The following is a 20328-nucleotide window of genomic DNA, read 5'->3' as shown; positions in this document are numbered from 1 at the left end:
CTAATTCTTTCTCCAGACTATGGAAGTTTTCATTTATTATTTCATTAAATATATTTTGAAACCTAGCTTCTTTCTGTGCCTTCTGGAACTTCCATAACTCTTACATTTGGCCTTTAATAGTGTCCCTTCATTCTTGAGTACTTTTTTTTTTAGCTTGACCCAACTCTGCTTCCAGCTTTTTGATTGTTTCCCCCTGGTGACAGGAGATATCTTCCAATTCTGAGATTCTTTTTTCTGCTTCCTTCATTCTATTATTGAGATTTTCCACCAAATTTTTAATTTGCTCTGTTATGTCCTTCATTTCCAATAATTCAGCTTGATTTTGTTTCAGTGTTTCTATTTCTTAGATGACATATTCCTTAAGATTCCTTGAACTCCTGTATGTGCTTCTTGTTGATAAGAAGCTTTACAATGAGTTTTTCCCCATTTCCTCAATGTATTCCTCAGTTAACTCTGAGGTTGACAAGGGTTATTGCTCCTTTGCAGGGGAGTCTTCAGTAATATTTGTCTTCTCTTTTGCTCTTCGTCATTGCACTTTTAGTTATAAGATTCTTCTCCTTGGGGCAGGTTTCCAAGCTGTGTCATCCACAGATCTGCAGTTTGATTTTACTTATTGTAGTTGGTACATAGCTCTTTATTTGCAGTCATTTGTGTCACTCCCTCCAGCAAGTTTCAGGTCTGGGCTCTTGTGTTAGACTTTCACCACAGTCTCCATAGCCCTAGCTCCTGGCTCACTGCTCTCTACCTCCTTTGATACTGTGGCTGCAGTGTTATCTGTACAACCTTTCTCCCACTTCCAATTCGAGCAGATCCCAGGATTAGGGAGATACCAGGTGTCCTAAATAACTAGGTTGTTGGTGGTGCTGATCTTGCCAGTACATGCTGGCTGTTAGGTCTGAGAGCTACCCAGACCTATTTTGACCCATAGGATGCCAAACTTGGTATTATTTTCACTGTGGGATCACTGCAATGCACTGAGCTGGAACTGAGTTTTCTCCCAGGTCAGCATGCACAGCTCACTGTTGTCCCTCCAGTCTTATAGTTTTTGCCATACTGTACAAAATGGTACCTGATGTACCACTGTGGAGTTCTAGATCTGTTGGCCATTAGGTCTGGGGGCTATGTGGACCTATTCGGGTGAACCCTGAAGGATACCATATCAGTACAATGCACTGAACCAGAAATGAGTTCACTTCCAGCTCAGTGCTTGTGCATCCTGTCCCACAGCCTTTGCCTTCCTACACAAAATGGTGCCCAATGTGACTCTGGTGGGAGTCTGGGCTTTGAAATCCATCCTGTTCCTGCACCACTTGTTTGGGATCTACTGCTTTCTCTCTGATCCTAGTCAAATCAAATGAATCAAACAAATCAGCAGGATGGGCAGTTCTTTACCTGGGTTCACCTGCTGAGCGCCTCGTGAATTCCCCTTCCCACCTGGTTGCTGGGGGAGCTTTGGCCACTGGTAGAGCTCAGATCACTGCTTGCTGACTGCCACTGGGTATTCTGGTCATTGCAATACCACACTGTTATCTCTGCTGCTTTCCTATGTCCGTCAGTCTCCAGGTGCCCCTTTGACATTGGCTTGCCCTCTCCTATTTCCTGAAATGTGCCTTCTCTGCCTCACCCTGGCTAAAGATTCTCCATCTGTTTAAATGTGTCCTTCTATTCTGCCATCTTGATTCTCTAACCAGGGCTTTCATTTTCTGATGCCTGTCACTTTGGGACCATGAGATTCTGGAAGGCCTGCCCATCAACTCAAGGTGGGCTTATTCCTATAAAAAGCAAACAAGTTGCCTGCTGGTTAAGTCCAACTATGCCTTTGATATACAAAGCAATCAGCCCAGATCCAAACCACAGTACCTCCTCAGGGTCACTTGACACCTGCTCTTATCACCAGGCACCAGACAACCTTGCACTCCAGGGCCCACTGACAGTATTCAAACTAGCCAATCCTAAATCTGCTTACACTGTCTCTAATGTTTCTTCGAAATCAAAATAAAGGATTTGTCCACATATTCCCCTCCCTCTCTGTGTGCCCTCCTCCATCAATGGTGTGGCCTACCCCCTCCTTGTGGGAACTGTGAGTTTAACAATCTTTTTGGTGGTAGTTGTTTTCTGATCTGTTGCCTTTGCCAAACCTAAATAATAATAAAACCCAGACTGTAGTGGCTGGTGCTGTAGCTCAGTGAGTTAAACCACCACTTGCAATGTGGGTATCCTATATTGAAGTACTCGGTTCACTTCCACCCACAAGGGAGGCTCAGATGCAGTTTCTGGCTCCTGGTTGTTGCAGTTATGTGGGGAGTGAAGCAGAAGATGGAAGATTCTCTCTATCTCTCTCCTTTTCCCCTTCCTTTCCTCCCTTCTTTCTTTCCTTCCTTCCTCCTTCTATCATTTTGCCTTAGATTTTAAAACACTAAGAATTCTAATAGGTGTCCAGGCAGCAGACGCACTGCAGGATAGAGGTCTGCAGAGGGAGGAACTGAGCATGCCCAAAGTGTGCTTCTTGCTACTACCTCCTCAGGTGATCACTGTGCTATCCCAGCTCTGTGTCTGCTTTCTTAGAAGTTCCATCCATGTTATTCTGGATGGCTTTTGCATAATTTCAAGTGACACTTCAGGTGACCCATTTACAGACAGGTTCAACTGTTACAGATGGCATTTCCACATATGTACTGTGAAACCAACATTTAGCTCCCTTGGAAGCAAGTCAGTAAGTGATGAAAGAGCACTTTGTCAGTGCTATAACTGAACAGGGCTACTCTGCAGTTGCACACCCGAGGACTGAATGAATCAATGAGCAAACATTTACTAAATGTCTCTTGAAAGCCAGTTTTGTGTAGGTCAAGGAAATGACAGCAGTGTTTGGGAAAGAGAGGCTGTCTCAGGAACAAGAAAGATAGGCAAAAGCAGAAAAAATTAACCACAGGCCTCCTCAGGAAATCCTGCTCTGGTCCCCAGAAGTCGGTGGTTTTGCATGATTGTTACTGAGCCGCAGAGCTTCGCATGGTGAAGACACTCAAGACAGTGCCCCATCTCCTTAGCCTGCCCTGTGAACTACAGGCTTACAGCATGTAGCACCTGAGTTCATTTAGCAGTCCCCTCTCGCCCCCACTTCCTCCTTTCTCTCAAACATCTCTCCATGCTGCATTCATCCCTGCCTGTGGTCTATAGCAGCAAGCACAACTGGCACACAGCGTTCCTGAGGGTGCTCTCAGTGGTGAAGACAGTCAATAGGGTGTGCCTGTAAACCATTCCAAGTGTCTGCAGGAGGGAGATGAGAATTTATGAAGACATACAGCAGACACATTTATGGGCACCTCTGTGTATATGTAGATTCAACTTCTCAGAAACTGCTTTCTCACCTGCCAGGTGAAGGCTGTGACGCCCAGCCTGGGGCTTACAGACAGCTGGAAGACAGGTAGCACAGCCTCTGGCTTGAAATAGCCACTGAAGAAGAAAAGCTGCAAGTATTAAAGGCCTATTCTGAGCTCTCTCCCCAGGCATGCTCCATGAGTCTCACATTGCAACTTTCATCATAAAGACAATCCTGATTCCCTCCTGGTCCTTCCTTTGAACTCTGCTGTCCAATCCTGTATGTGGGAGGGCGGGGAGGAGGAACCTACACATATTCAGTTTCTTACTTTTCTTTCTTTTTAAAATATTTATTTGTTTTTATTGGAAAGGGGCAGCTTTACAGAGAGTAGGAGAGACAGAAAGATCTTCTGCCCACTGGTTCACTCTCTTAATGGCTGTAACGGCCAGAGCTGAGACAGTGTGAAGCCAAGAGCTAGGAGCTTTTTCCAGGTACCCCATTGCAAGTGCAGGGTCCCAAGAATGTGGGCCATCCTCCATTGCTTTCCCAAGCCACAAGCAGGGAGGTGGATGGGAAGTGGTGCAGCCAATACACAAATGGGCACCTATATGGGATGCTGGTACTGACCTGTGGAGGATTAGCCAACTAGCTATTGCACTGGCCCCCTCCATCTCTGTTTCATTCTGATCAACAACCACAGCAAAAGATGGGCAGGCCCATCTCTGGGATGTGAGTTTGGGATGAAGGATGTTACATGAGCCAGGGAGGCAAAGGTATCAAATCAGGATTTACTGGTGGTCTGGGAACAGCCAGCCTCTCCAAGACTTTGGGAAGCTGCAGACCCCACTGTCCAGGGATACCTGGGCTCTGGCTGCTTTCTCCTTCCCATGAGGGTTGGAGGAAAAGGTGAGGCCTTGCTGATGAGAAGGGTGGTTCAAGATCCAGCATATCTGGTGTTGGTTAGCATTCTTTCAATGCAAGGCTGATGTTTATCTTGTAGGTGTTTGTGTAGCTATGTCCATTGCTTAAAATAATTTTTAACTTCCTCATTGGCAGACAGCCTTGGTCTTCAGGGCTGCATGCTATGGCCATGCCAGTCTCTCTGGGGAGCTCCACAGACTCTTCAGCAAGTAAAGGATGAGCTCTTAGGTGTTGCAGGAAGCCTCCAGATGCAGGCTCTGACAGGGCACTACCCAGGCTGTGCCTTCAAGAGGTGTATACAGACTACTAGTGAACAGGAAAACACACTGAAAATGCGGAGGCGATAGCTTAGTAAGAATCTGTCCTCCTTCTCAGCCATGGTAGGTCCTTAGTTCTGCAGAGTATGGCACTGTCAGCACCTCACAGGGACTAAGGAGAGGGGACAATGTCCTGCAAAGATATGGAGAATCTGCTCCTACTCTCAGCACCATTTGCCTCCCATTTCTTTGATGTTTCTGTTAAAAAAAAAAAAAAACGCAGGCAAATTCAGCAATGTGAAGTCTCCCTCCACATCTTGAAACCCACCTGCTTCATGGGGAAAGACTCGATGGCTAATCATTTAAGAAGTTTGATAGGCTACCCAAAGCAGTACCAATCTCTCCACTCATCCAGCATTTATTTACACAATTATTACAATTTATTAGCTTCCTCATTTGTGCCAGTCATGTGTCAAGCACTGAGAATAGTAGAACACTAATAAAATGCAGTTGCTAAGGTAGAGAAGCTTCCACCCAATTGAGGCGACAGCTACATGAACAAGGGTTGGGACATATTATAATTTGAGGGGGACCAAAAGAAGATTCACTCTGCAGACATTGGAGAAGGGTTCCCAGAGGAGGTGATGCTCGAACTGAGTCCTAAAGGATGCACAGGGACTTTCTACGTAGAGACTGGAAGGGAGTAGAAAGACAATATCACAGGCAAGAGAGACAAGGTAGCTTGCCAGCTCAGCTTTCTGGCTCAGCTTACCAGGAATCCTTAAGAGGTGTGTATGGGGGATACATTGGAAGTGTGAGAGGGAGGAGAGAAAACTTGAGGCTAGTTAGGCTCCAAGCACACTAGAATCCATGGGATTACATCTGAAAGGCATCTGTGCCAGAAACTGACATCATCAGCTGTTTCTATTCGAAAGAGTGCACTTGGGTTGCAGTGTGGAGGAGGAACTGATTGGGTCTCCAAGGATGAACTCAGACACTGGCAGATGGGAAGGAGGGGGTGGATCCGACAGCTGAAAGAGCTACCGGATGGACAGAGCCAGGAGACACACTGGATATGGGAGCTGTAGGGGAGTCAGGAAACCCAGCATAACTCTGGGCTGAGGGTTTGGAGAGGGACAGAATGATGCCTCCATCTCAGGCAGGGAGCCCATTTTGTGTGGGCTGTTTGGGATACTTAGGGACACTTTGGTGGAAATCCCCAGCCAACAATAGGAAGGAGAGGATTAACTTGGGGATGAGAATTTGGAATCTGTGTGGCAATTCAAGTTGAGGGGAGAGGCAGAGGAATGGATCAGAACTGGGATGGTGTGTTGGGTGGGTTGGAGCCTACACCTGCCAATGCTGTTGGAGGGGAGGGAGGACTTGGGGAAGGTGCTGGAGATGAGTGGCTAATTCTAGCTTGTAGGACTGCAGACAGGGACACCAAGCTCAGCTTCCCCTCCTGTCTGTAAGCAGCTCAAGCAGCAAAGTCATTTAGGTGATAGGCCTGTTCTAATCTCTGCTCAAAAAACTCTTTGTTTTATTATGAAAATTATATATGTACTTTCAAATCAACTGCATACTTGAAAATCTTCTGTCACACAAAAAATGCATACCAACTCTAAGTCTAAACCATTACAGATCTTTTTACAAGTACTGTTTCTTTGCCCAAAGTGTTTTCCTCCCATTTTTATCCCAACATGCCTCCAGACTCCCCAGATAATTCACCTGCCATCTCTTCTTACACACTAAAAGACATCCTAGTCTTTAGCCTTTAATTTCAGGATCCTGTTTCTCTGTTTTCTTTCTTTCTTTCTTTCCTTTTCTTTTCTTTTCTTTTCTTTTCTTTTCTTTTCTTTTCTTTTCTTTTCTCTTTTCTTTTCTCTTCTTTTCTTTTCTTTTCTTTTCTTTTCTTTTCTTTCTTTTCTTCCCTTGACAAGACCCCATAATATCTCTGTAGCTCTACCTCAAGCCTGACAACACTTTTATTTGGGTAAATTAGAGAACTGCTTCTAAAGTCCTCTATTTTCAGGACTAAAATGTCTGGTATTGGATCTCTTCCTCTGACATCTTGGTTTTCTCGGACAGGTATAATACAACAATGAAGAGAGAAGGCTGTGGGGTAGGGCATGCCTGGGTTTGCCATGCAGAGCAAGCCTCAACTCACTCTCATGTCCCAGTTTCTAGATCTGCAAAATTGGCTAAAAAGAAATATCTACCTCATAGGGTTATGTACTGAATTAAACAATGTAATGTTTGGGTATGTTTTGTATAAAACCTGCCATATAGCAAGCTCTCAATACATGATCCTTATTATCATAACTGTTCCTGGTAGCCCTCCTCTGCAGCCATCAACCATGTTAATAATTTTTAGGGAATAAAACATTACCCTAATGCAAGTCACAGGCTTCCCTCTGGGACTGATATTCTAATATATGCCCTCTGGTCTACACTGAATGAGTGTGGCGCAACCTGGTGCTGTGTATGTGTGTGCACTATGCGTGTCACTACATGAGTGTTGATGACAGCACCAGGAAAAATGGGAAACAACAAAGGGAGAAATGGAGAGATAATCAGGATAGAGTCAGCCTCTCTTTCCAAGACAGAGGGAGCAAGGCAGGCCTCCCAGCCACACCCCTTCCAATCCTATTGCTGAACTTCACTGAAGCAATAGAAAAAATGCAGAAAAATATCCTGGCTGATATAAAAGCTTCCTGGTATTGGCCCTCTTCTTCACCCCTCCCAGAGTCTTGTATCTCAAGAATGAAACTCGTGAGGCAAGGGCTCTTCTCTGCATGGAGAGTTGTGGGAGTCTGCATCTCACTGCTCAGCCTGTTACTCTGCTCAAGCTTCCAAGCAGGCCTATGTTCCCCATCAAGACGGAGGCACATCAGAGCCCAGTGAATCCGCCAGACTCTTCAGGCTGCTGCTCCTCTCCAGGTCTCCAGATGCTTCCTCTTGTGTGCGAACAATCAGACTGTTGAGCTTGCAACAGGCCAAGAACGTAGTCAACCCTTCAAGCTCCGTGAGGAAGTTGTTATTATTCCAGCTTTACAGTAAGAGAGACATATGAAAGTCAAATAACCCAACCAAGCTCATGAGCGGTGGCCAGAACTTTGACCCAGAGAAGGAGGGTGGCTCTAGAGACTGCCTTGTCCTGGGAACTTTGTAGTGTCTCAGGTTCCTGTTTGTTTTCACTTCCTTCTTATTGCCTGTTTCCACAGCAAAGCCAAGGACACCTGTTATTAGGGAGCTGAATTCTAGCTAAACTAGATAAAAATTACTCAGAAAATTGATACTCATCAGTGCATTTCAATTACAAAACACTTTGTGTGAGCACAGTGTGGTAGCCTAGTGGCTAAAATTCTTGCCTTGCACACACCAGTATCCCGGTTGGTATCCCAGCTGCTCCACTTCCCTTCCAGCTCCCTGCTTGTGGCCTGGAAAAGCAGTCGAGCCTGCGCTCACATGGGAGACCGGAGGTGGCTTCTAACTCCTGGCTTCAAATCAGCTCAGTTCTGGGGTCATTGTGACCACTTGGGGAGTGAACCAGTGGATGGAAGATCTTACTTTTGGTCTCTTGTTCTCTCTGTAAATTCGATTTTCCAATAAAGAAAATAAGTAAATCTTAAAAAAAAAAATACTGTGTGTGCAACTGCATAAAGTGCCACTTAGATCAATCAAGAGTCCATAGTGAAATGCCTGTGTCAGGAGCAGGTGTGTTCCACTTGGCTCTATGCTTGTTCTTAGGTCATCATAGATGCACCCCAATTCTCAAACTCCCCCAGAATTCAGAGAGTAAGGGGAAAACATCCCACCAGCTTTGGTGTTACCTCTGTGAGGCAGCTCGGGGAGGCACCCTTGGGGGCCGCTCCGTGGGCACAGAGGGTGTTCCATCCATTTGGGGGCCAGGACTCCGGCTTCGTGTAACCTCTGGAACCTCATTATCCTACAGCCAGTGAGAAAAGAAAGGAAAGTGAAAATTACATTATGCCACCAGCCTAGCTATGCATCCACATCCCACAAGTGCCGCATCCCTTCTTAGGCTGGGGATGCAGCCTGCTCATGAACTAGTGATTGACTCAGTGACACTGGCAGCTGTCCACTTCCTCCCAGAGTCACCAAGGAAGACAGTCTGGGCCCAGTTAACATCCATCACCTGAACTCTAAACCCATTACTCAAAGTGGTGTGTGGTCCATCTACATGGACATCTCCTGGGGGCTTTTGGAAATGCCCACCTGGGACCTTTTGCAAGAATTTTCATGGTTGGTAGTAACTCTGGTGGCCCCTTGACATGTCCTAGCCAGTGGTCACTGGATCAGAGCAGGCTCTCTGACCCATCTGGGCCAACTTCGCGTGGAGCCTGTGCCTAAAGAAGTGACTCACTCTCCATATAGAGGCCTCATGGCTCTTAGAATCATACGACTATAAGCCCAGAGATGCAGAGAAAAGCCATGTGCATGGACAGAAGAAAGTAGCTGTGCACAGAGAAGCAGAGCCAATAGCTGCTGGAACCAAGTCACACAGAGCAGTGGCCTCAGCTTCCAGTGGTCTCGTTGCTCCTCCTGGGATTGCCAGCTCCTTCCTACAGGCCCTTTTTAGACTTAACCAGTCTGTATAGACATTTATCTCTCTAACTATTATCTCTCTGTCTGTCTAACTATCTCCTTCCTTTGTTTCTTTTCTAATTGAGGCAAAATTCACATAACATAGGCATTTGAAAATGAACAGTTGTGTGGCACTGAGTGCATTCACAGTGTTGTGCACCCCACCATCTCCAGCTGTTTCTAGCCTCAAAACTGATTCATCATCCAGGGTAATCCAGCCAGTGGGTTCTTCCAGAGCAGCCTTCCACCAGCTCCTGGCAGCTCCCAGTCTGAAGTCTGTCTCTACGGGCTTGTCCACTGCAGGTGTTTCATATCACACGTGATCCTCCGTGTCTGGCATCTTCCTTCTGGGACAGAGAGATGGGAGAGGGATCTTGGGGGACCTCACCTCATTGTCTCCTTCCATTCCACTGCTCACACTGAGGAGACTCCGTGTGCTGGACCGGTTACTTGCACTGCCTGCAGGGTAGAAACAGAGTCAGCCAGACTGCGAGTTCTTTGGGGTAAAATAAAATGCAGAACTCCAGCACTTAAGTTTACTGGTGAAATTAATGCATAAGCTATGAATGTGGGATTCTTTAAAACGTGGCAATCTTATATCATTTTACCAAAGTTTTGCTTTCTTATACCATAAAATGAAATGGTCCACTTTTTTAACCACTTATTTTTTTTTTCCTTTCTGGCTACCATTTCCTGAGGGCCTACTATACATTATGTGCTTTAAATAACATGACTGCCACTTAACCCCTATGAAAACGCTGCTTCATATTAGTGTCATCATGTGAAAGACCAGGAAGGAGAGGTGCTCTGACTTGCAGCTGTTCAGTGGTGTCTGATTTTGCTGCTGCAGGCCTTTTTAAAATTTAGTTTGAAACTGCAGCAAATATGTTTGTGCACTACACATGCAGATATGTTCTCTAAGAAATGGCCAGCTTCCCTGACTCAATTTAAAATTCAATGAACAGGTCCAAGGAGTACAATTTCTGCTCAGAGTAGGAACTGTGACTACATGAGCTCAAGTGCTCATGGCTTCTGAGTTGGGAATTAATGGCCTATATCTTTAGAATGGTGCTGATAGAACTTTCCATGAATGGTCTTTTGTGGACTATCCAGTATGTGATACATGGCAACTATAATTGAGGAAGTGCATTTTGAATCTTGTTTAGTTTCAGTTAACTTAAATTTGAGTAGCTAAGGACTACTGTACTGCTCAGCACAGCACTAGAGCAAATCCAAGTACATGGTGCTCTAGTTGTGACTAAGGAATGGTCAGTTAGCCACCTATAACATGCTGGGTTTCACTTGAATTTAATAACAGTACTGACAGCTCTCAGGTTTGCTGAATCTCTACTACAAAGAGCTACCAACCATACTAGTAAACAGTCTTGGTTTTGACTTCATTTATAGTATCAACTTTTACCTAATTAATTTAGATGCCAACTTGAATATAGCAGACTATAACGATAAGTTTAGCTTGTTTCTGAGGAACACATTTAAAATTGAAAATAATGTGTTAAGGGTCAGACCTTTGGCACAGCAGTTAACATGCCACTTGAGGGCAGGTTGTGGAATAATAAGTAAATCCACTGATTGAGATGCCCCACATCCCACAGAGGAATGCAGGCTTGAGTTTCAGCTACTCTGCTTCGGTGGGAAGGCAACAGAAGATGGCCCAAATGCTTGGATCCCTGCCACCCACATAGAAGACCTGACTGGATTTCCAGTTTCCTGGATTTTGCCTGGCCCAGCATAGCGGTTTCAGGTATTTAGGGAGTGAAGCAATAGATGGAAGATCTCTCTTTGTCTCCACCTGCCTTTCTAGATAGATAGATAGATAGATAGATACATACATACATACATACATACATATATACATCAACCAACTGTTCTTGGGGAAAAAATAAAAAACTAAAAATATCCCAATACATCAAAACACTTTGCTCACTTGGCCACACTGTCTCCTCTCTCCACTCTCCCCATCCCACATGTGTCCACAGTTTGGAATCTCACGTCTCTAAGCTCAGGACACATGCTGTCGAAACCTTTCCAGATTTACCCATTGGAAATAGCCCCTTGGGTTGAGAGGCTTCCATTTCTCTGTGGCTGAGCTGTCCCATTCACTGACCATGACTCGTCAGGTTGTCTCCCAATGAACCAGCCCCCCTTGGAATGCCACCCACCAGCTGGGAACCAAAAATTGCCACAGGCCCTGGCTCAGTGACTTGGAACATTTGCACTCATGAGCTCCCTGGTCCTTTTCCTGGGGGTTCTGAGATCTGGGGCTCCAGCCTTTAGCTCAGTGCAGTTCCCTTGCTTCAATGAATGCCTCCTATGGGAGGCACAGCAGGTAGGGGACCCAGCCCCATGATCTCCATTCTTGCCAAGGGAAGGAGGGCAGCACCACTCCTTGCCAGCGTCTGTCAAGGTTCAAGAGGAGAAGGTTCAGACAAGGACTAAACTCATGCTCTTCTGTACTTTGTCTCCTCTGCTGCAAGCTCCTGAGACAGGCCCTGGTTCCTTTTCATCTTTTTGTCTCCAGTGTATACAAAACATTCTTCAATAGCTGGTGGATGAATGAATGTGGGTAAACAAATGACCAAGTGCAATATCATCGTTAAGAAAGCTGGGCCAGGAAATCTAGGAGAAAGTTAACAATCCTTCTGTTCTCCTAACTTAACATGGTAGCAAGGGCTTCAGTTTTTAGTTATCACCAGATTTAACTTGCAGCTGTTTTTCTATGGTTCCTAGAATGGACAGCTGTGTCATAATTTAGGACAGCGCCAGTTTAGGGTGTGGCTCTAGGGGTTGAGGAGCAGTCGGTGGGTCAGATTGGGGCCAACCCCAGTCTTCCTCTCTGCACTAGGAACCACTTCTGTGTGGAAGGCGGTCCTTTCCCACAGCAAAGAGACAGCTTACACCTGAGTCCCAGAATGTCTGCTTACTTGCCGAGAGATCCAGGGCAAGTTTCTAACCTCTTAGAGTTTATTTTCTCATCTGGAAACTCACAGCATTGTTGGCCAGATGAATCAGAGCCCACTGTAGATGTATGGTACAGGGCCATCACCAGCACCATCAATTTCAGGATGGTAGACTACAATGAGTCTCACAGTATCCACACTTCTATATGCTTTCCCCTGGCCCCTTTCCCCATCACCAGCTCTGGGCTTTGCCAGATGCCTTGCTTTGTGATTCAAGTTAACTTTTATTATTAATCATTTGCCCTTAGGGCTTGTTCATATGTCGGTAAGCAAGTTCAATAAAAAGAGATGATGGCTCCACACTCCCAGAGTCTTGCTGTGCATTAGATTACATCATCCATGCAGAACCTTCGCATATAGTAAATGTTTGATAAATGTTAATGGTATTGTTAATATTGTTTCTCAAAAGGACAGATTGTCAATCAACTTGGCTTCACAGGATAAAAAACAAATGTCCCCATTTTTACCCCTGTCAAACCCAAATCAAGCCCAAAGAGATCTGGGCTCTCAGCAGAATGTCCCCTGAGGGTCAAGGCTCTGCTGCTCACTTGCTGTACTGGAGGTGCTGTCTGTTTTCCAGTCTCCTCGTCTTAGCTCCATCCGAGGTGGGAAGACACTCTTCCTGGGGCCACTCTCATAGACTCCAAACTCCACTTTCCCTGGCTGGTGCTGTGGGTGTCGAATTGGGACCGTGATCTCCAGGTCTGGAATGAGAGGACAGAAGGAGAAGTTTGAAGGGATCACCACACTGTCTGGCCGTGTCCTCTCCACCGGTCTCCCTCACCTGAGGTCGGAAGATGGCTGGCAGGGAGAGGGGAAGGATAGGAAAAGAGATGGGGGAAAAAGGTGTCCTGAATTGGTCTTCCCAACCGTTTAGCAACTGAAACTCCATAGAATCCAGTGTGGCCATTGCTAGGAGACAAAAGAGAATGATTGATAAACATGAGAAAGGGACATCCCAGTGGGTTGTCTCCACCTTGCCTGTAGATTTGCACCCTGGGTTCTATGCACAGAAATCAGCTCCTGCAAAACAAGATAGTCTGTGATTCCAGCATCAGCTTTGCCCCAGAAGAGTGTGCGGGCAGGTGAAGCCCCACCTGTGGCTCTTTCTGCTGTGGCAGGGCCTTTGGGAAGGCGTGTTAAGCTCAAATGAGACACGTGTGAGCTGTGTGTGTGCACATATCTCCACGGTCCAACTTCCTTCTCTGTCTCCATTCTTCAGAGGGATGGGTGTGGCAGGGGTTCACAGAGTCCACATCAGCAGTCCACAGAGAGGAGCAAATGATTAGCGAGCATGACAGGAAATCGTGGCGTGAGGCAGGGTAGCCCAGGCACACTATGAACATTCCACAGACACTACTGATTTGCACAGGCCCAAGTCCCAAGTCCTCAGTCTAGAAACTTGGGTTCCAAAAGCCCCAGATCATTTTATAATGTGGCTCCCTCTTACAGCCCAGGGCCTTCTTGGTTTTCATGCAGGCCAAGCACCCAGCCAGGCCTGGAAGCACCTGGGCAGAGAAGAGTCAGGTGAAGCCTCCCCTAGGGGTTGGGGGAGAGTGAGGACACCTTAGCAGCCAAGCAAGTCACAAGTTTTTGTCTTCTCACTTTGATCTGCCTTTTTTGTTTTATAAGCCATCTTTCTAAGGAGGTGGCAGAGGTCCTACTTATTTAATGAACTCCTAGGAAACGATCTTCTATCCCTCAAGCAGGTCTAAGCAGAAGGAAAGTAAATACACAGGGGGCCATCTGAGACCAAAGGTTCAGCAAATCAGGTAGAGCCAGTCTAAACGCTTACTAAATCCTGCCAGTCTCCGGCAGATTCCAGGCAGAGTGCCAGGAATTCTGATCACTGCTCCATGTCCCAGGTACCCCTACACCACTGGAGCTTCTTGGAGCTTTGGGTTGTCTCTGTCCAGATGCAAATCAGGGGGAGGAAGCTGAGGCATGTGGTGGGTAAAAGACTTGGCCTGACCATAAAGTGATTCAGTGACAACTTGGGGATCAGGGACCGGGTTTCCTGGGACCAGGTTAAGCCTCTCTGGGTGCCCCACAAGTTACACCTGGAACACAAATATTGACTGTCTTCATGGCATTCAACAAGCCACGTACCAAGCCAGACCGTTCTTGATGGCCTCCGCCACTAGAGCTTTGCACCTGCTGAGCAGGTATAGAACAGCTCCAGGGGCCAACGAAAAACTGGCCAGGCATGATGAACAGAATTTTTGTCTTTAGTTATTAAAGAAAACTCATTTTTCTTTCCAGAGCAAATGAAGTTTCTAGATTAGCAGAGCCAGTCATTGTGTTTTAGAGTAGACTACATTCTTAGAAAGGTCCTTTAAGCTGAAATTTCATCCACCAACCTTAATCTTCCTATGGACCAGAGTTATGGGGTGCCAGTTTTCAGCAGTGTGTGTGTGTGTGTGTGTGTGTGTGTGTGTGTGTGTGTGTCTTGAACTGTTTCTTAATGACACAGGCAGACATGTAGCAGCCATGCTCCCCCAGGAACTCACTGTGAAGAGCATAGACTAGGTCATTATGGATGGGGTATACCTGAACACCACTCCAAGTTCTATGCACCTGACATGGCCATATCCCAAGCCAGAGGAGATGCCTTCCTTCTGGTGGCTGCTCCCCTTTCCCCAACCCCGGGCCTCATCCTGCAGCACAGGGTCCAATGTCCAACTGCTGAGGCTCTCTGTGGGGGCTAAATTATGAATGTACCACCCCAGTGGGCCTCAGCCAGCATCACCATCCTGGCTCTTTCACCTCTCAGCTGTGGTGACTCTGAGCCCTAGTTCTTCAGTAACTCCTTCTCTGTCTCCCTTGCTCACCCCCTACCATATTCCCTGGAATCCTCCCTTCTCATGCCAACTATTTCTTCTTGGATCTTTTACAGGAAAGAACAAGTTCTACAAATATAAGTGGTAATAGCTGTACAGCACAACTAATGCACTAAATGCCACTGAACCCGACACTTAAAAAAGGGTACTGACTCAGAAGTTCATACCCTAGTTTGGGCACTGACATCCCATAACTGAGAGCTTGTATGAGTTCCAGGACTGCTCCTGATCCTAGCTTTTTGCTACCATGTGCCCTAGGACGTATCAAACAATGACTTACGAAGTTGAGTTGTTTGGGGTCAGCATTGTGTACAATGGCTAAAGCTGCTACCTGCATCCTGGCCTTCCATTTGGGCATTGGTTTCTCTGCTGGCTGCTCTACTTCAGATTGAGCACTCTGCAAATTTCTTGGGAAAACCAGTGGGATATGGTCCGAATATTTGAGCCTATACCACCATGTGGAAGACTGGGAAGAAGCTCTTGGCTCCTGGCTTTGTCCATGGCTTTGTCCTGGCAGGCAGTTGGGGAGTGAACCAGCAGATAGAGGACTTCTTTGTTCCCCATCTCTCTTTCTGCCTCTCAAATAAAACAAATATTTTTAATGGATAAGGTGATAAATTTTATGTGATGGTATTTTTATCACAATAAAAATAAAACATAAGGAGGCTTTAGCAGCTAATGGGCAGAGCATTACTTTCAGCTCATTACAGAGTCCTGCCATCTCTAACCATTCAAGTTCAGTGTGCAGTAACACATGGGTTCACCTTTTCATAGACATTAGCTGAAGCTTTTGATAAAACTAAACTAAACTAAACAAATAATGGTATAATAGGTTAAGCCTCTACCTATAGGATGGCATCCCTTATGAACGCTGGTTCAAGACCTGATCCTCCACTTCCAACTCAGCTCCTTGATAATATGCTCAGGGAAACAGAAGGATAGCTCATGCCCTTGGGACCTTGCACCCACATGGGAGACCCTGGACAAACTCCTGAATCCTGACTTCGGACCAGCACAGCTCTGGCTATTAGAGTGATTTGGAGAGTGAATCAGTGGATAGAAATATCTCTGTCTCTCCTTCTCTCTGTAAATCTGCCTTTGGAAAAAAAAATTTCAAATAACCTAAAAATAATTAACCTTCTCTCTGCTCCAAATTCTTTTTCAGAGATTTTGCTTCTTATGGAGCAGGATGGGGGAGGGAGGACTGAGTCAGCCACAATAGCCCCATGGGAAAAGTGAGACACTGACCTTTCCAGAGGGCACAAATCACTTATCCGTAGCCTGATCAGCCTTGAGTTGCTGACCTTGCAGTTTTAGGGCAGGAACCTGGACAGCGAATTTCAGTCCAGCTCACTCATTTGGAAAGGGCCCAGGTGGGAGTGTATGTGACTCCCAAGTGGATATTAGGGCACCCTGTGTGCCAGGTACCACGAAGAGCAAGCATTGGTTCCACTTCAGCTCATTCAGTGACCCTAGTATGTGGACATTTTTATTTCAGACAGTTGGCAGATGAGGTTGGAGACTCGGGGAGGCCAAGTGTCTTGTTTATGGTCCCAGTAGGGACAAGAAGTGAGATGGATTTCACCCCAGGCCTTCGTCTGGCCTAACTCCACTCCTCTGTGGGTGTGTCCCTCCTGCTCCACCTGGAGTCTGGGCAAGTGGTAAAGATGCACAGACAGCTCAGCTCGAAAGCCCAGACGGTTGGGTACACATGACCTCAACACTAAAGTTCCCAGGTCTTCAGACAAAGGGGCAACCCAAATCACAGGTTCCTTGAGGTTGCCTATATTTAGCAGCTTGAGATGTTTCATTTAATCCAGATTTCTATCTTTGGGCTCATTTGCTCTGGTTCTAAAAGGCATCTTCAGCCCTCTGACCACCGCAGCCCTGACATCTGATCCTAGGGGACTATGTAGGTCTTGAAATAGATTTGTTTCTTGCCCTCTTTCTTTCTCCTCTCAACCAAGAACACAGGCAAGTGGGAGCATGAGTATCTGCAGCACACACTGCAAATCTAGAAACCCAGGCAAAAGACTTATGATAACCTCTCTAACCTTCCAATAAGGTGAGCTTTTCTTCTCCAATTCAGTTGAAATCATTAATTAAGCTAATACCACCTGCAAAACACAGTGCTAGACATTGGGCACAGACCCTAAGAAGGGAAGCCATTCCTACATGAATGAAAATACAGTCAATTCACAAGCTACCAGACAGAAGATGGTGTTACTCTGGTCTCCACATTACTTGGGTGCCAGGTGCTCAGAATTTGAGGAATGGATGAATGAATGAATGGTGCCATCAAACATTTTACTAAAATCATCCTTCCAGAAAAGATTTCCTGTGCTGTCAGTGTGCTGCACCACACATGGGATTTAGCTGGATACAACAGACACCCCCTTGCCCTCATGGAGCTGACTGCAGGAGGGAGTATACTGACCACAACCCAGAGACTAGAAACACATATACTTCCATGTTGTGGTACATACAGAGAAGGAAGGGGGAATAGGAAGGAAGCCATGGTGGGGAGATGCAGTGTGGGCAAATATCACTGCCTAGCTGGGGGGTGGTCCTGCCCCAATGCTAGGACCTGGGGGAAGTGTGGCCATGGAGAGCAGAGGGGCCCATCCCCTGGTGTGCATGATGGTATTCAGGTCCCTGCTACTTTACAGTGGGAGCCCCGATACTGGTGGACTCTGGGCCTGTGGAGAGCATGTGGTAGGAACGCTGATGGCAGAAATGCACACTATGGAGATGTGCTCTCTTAGCACAAGGAAACACATCTCCTGCCGATTGCCCAGGGGAGTGTCAGATGCTTGGGTACAGTACCAGCCTCTTGGAGCGTGAGGATGGAAGGAGGCAGAGTTGGTCACATGTATTTGTTTGTTTGCTGGGTGCACCTGCTGGGCCAGGCACTATACTGTTCAGGGTAAATCAGATAGAATTTGTGTCCGCGAAGTACTCTCTGACTTTTGGGGACCCTAATCTCTAGTCAGGGTGAGTGAGACCGGCAAGGAGTTTGCTCCCTGGGACCACAGCAGAATAGTCAGGACAACCAGTGACAGCGAGGTCTCCCTCCACCTAGTTTAGGGCCCCAGAAGGTTACATACCTGTTTGCTTTCCTGATTTTTGCTTTTCTCTTTGTCTTCGGGTGATGCTATCTCTTAGCCGTTTAAGATTTTCCTGGAAAAAATTTACATTTTTGAAGTGCATACCAGAATTATACCCTCTGGGTACAGAGTTTATTCCTCACTCTGCCATTTTCAGGGTTTATCACATTGCAATAACATTTTCAAGATGCAAGTGAGGCTTGGTGCCACCAGCTCCTAAAGGAATGCAAATGTGTGTCTGAAAGGAAGACATCCTTCCATAAAAACCATCTCTCCTCCCCTGCTCCCTGCTCTATTTTCATCTTATGACCCATTGTCTCCCTCTGCCTACAGCCCATGACCAACTCAGCCTCTTACCTGTGCACAGACACTTCTCACATACCTCTGCCTCTGGGCCTGGGTTCTCATTCTATTCCCCTATTCTGATGGCTTTCCATGTCTTCCCACCTCCCTTTCTCCCTGCCCCCCAGCAAGCCTTCCCAGATTTCTGTATTCCTTAGTGCTGGGCAGGCTAATCATTTGGTGCTTGGGCTTTGCTGTCTTGTTTTACACATGGGTGTGCACGCGCACGTGTGTGAATGTGAGCATGTTTACACTTGGCCTCTTTAGAGTTACTAGAAAAGGGAGCAGTCCCTGTAGCCTTCTGCAGTCTGGTCTACTGTGGTCTCCAGAAGCAGACTCGTGAAGTCAAGAGCTGCTGCTATTAGTCAGTCAACAACAGCAGGGTTTGAGCATTCCAGGTAAAATGGCCCTGGGATAGCAACCTGAGAATATAGCTGTAGCAGAAGGTATGAGGGAGTTATAGGAGGCCAGCCTGGAAGGCCACATTGGTTTGCAAGCTGGGGAGTCTTAGCAGATGGCCAGGATGCAGCAAGGAGACATTGGAAGTCAGAAGTCTGGTGTCATTACTGCAAGGTGCTGGAGATGGCGGGAAAGGCCAGAGGTAGGCAATGGAGCTGATCCTGGGACATGGCTGAGGGATGAAAAAATGGGAGCAGATGTAACAGGAAGGAGGCCGCCAAGGGAGAAGAGCCACTGACTGGATACAAGGGAGCGTGGGTGGGAACCAAGGGGATGCCCTGGCCTAGCCCCAGTCTTGGGGGAGACAACAGTGTAGTGGGCAGGAAGGAGGAGTCGGAAGACAGAAGCAGCCTTACAGTGTGTTTGTTGCTTTAGGTCTAGGGGCAGCTCAGGACCATACACCCAGCTGGAAACTTGAGACAGGTACTAGTGCCATCTGCACAGGGAAGCAACAGAAGGGAAGCTGAGCAGTGCCCACTCCTGGAAGAAGGCAGAGAGACAGAGGAAAAGGAAGATGGGGTCCCCATACCCACCAGGCCCTGGATAGGGACAGTCAGAAAGTCCCAGGAGGCTGCTGGGGCAGAAGACAGCAGGAGCTCCTATGGACTGGGATGCTTCACAGTGCTGAAGACAAAGCCCAGTTGTCTGCTACACCCAAGAGCTCTGGGCAACTCCATGGGGAAGGAAGACGCCCCTCGGATGGAAACAGAAACACAGCTCACGTCTCTGGCATCATTCCCATGCACCAGCCACGCAAAGACTCTACTCAGCTTGCTCCACCCCACCCTTCACATCCCAGGGGTGAGGAAATGGAGGCACAGTGAGGCCAAGGTCAGCCAGTGCAAGTGGCAGAACAAGGATGTAAACTCGGGCTGCTGCCCCACCCCAGAACCTCCGCCGCTCCCAGCTCCACTGCCACGTGGCCATTCAGCAAGCAGGAAAAAGAAAATCCTTGTTTGACCAGAGCTGGTGTTTCTAAGCAGGAGCTGAGAGGGAAGAGACCCTAGACTCCTGAGCCCAACACCTTCCACCCTTCAGATCCCCCAGAGGACACAGTGGGTAACCTGGAGGCCTTTTAATGCTAAATAAATGTATTTTTCAGAAATTACTATTTATTTATGTAAGAGGCAATTTGAAAGAGAGAAAACTGTACTTCCATTCACAGTTTGACTTCTCAAATCCCTGCAATGGTTAGCATCCAGACACCCGATTGAGAACTCTCCTGTGAGTGGCAGGGACCCAATTACTCAGGTTATCACCTGCTGCCTTCCAGGGTGTGCACTGGGGGGAAACGGGAGTCAGAAGCAGAGCCGGACTGGAACCTGGGCCTTTGGTGTAGGACGTGGGTGTCTGAACCACTAGCCCAAACACACATGACAATGTTCTGTGCAAGGAGCAGCAAGGAGGTGGGAGGTGGGAGGCACAGTAAAGAGAGCACAGGCTCCAGTGTGGGAAGCAGCTGCTTTGAATTGTGCCTTCTCTAAGCCTCACATTTCCATA

At 46.9% G+C, this 20328-nt stretch overlaps 1 protein-coding gene across 1 annotated transcript in view; it reads right to left on the bottom strand.

Moving 5' to 3' along the window:
* PIK3AP1 (phosphoinositide-3-kinase adaptor protein 1) overlaps positions 1-20328 on the bottom strand; it is a 117511-nt gene that overhangs the window by 5404 nt on the left and 91779 nt on the right. The window contains exons 13-16 of the mRNA XM_040992391.1: positions 18028-18100; positions 12629-12784; positions 9491-9561; positions 8328-8443 (exon numbers count right to left, since the gene is read on the bottom strand). Coding sequence (XP_040848325.1) covers positions 8328-8443; positions 9491-9561; positions 12629-12784; positions 18028-18100 — 416 coding nt within the window. The remainder of the gene's footprint in view (positions 1-8327; positions 8444-9490; positions 9562-12628; positions 12785-18027; positions 18101-20328) is intronic.

The sequence above is a fragment of the Ochotona curzoniae genome, unplaced genomic scaffold (genome assembly GCF_017591425.1).
Source record: "Ochotona curzoniae isolate NIBS_2020 unplaced genomic scaffold, NIBS_Ocur_1.0 contig_66, whole genome shotgun sequence".
In the NCBI taxonomy this organism is placed as follows: Eukaryota; Metazoa; Chordata; class Mammalia; order Lagomorpha; family Ochotonidae; genus Ochotona; species Ochotona curzoniae.
This window is presented reverse-complemented; position numbering and strand designations above follow the sequence as displayed.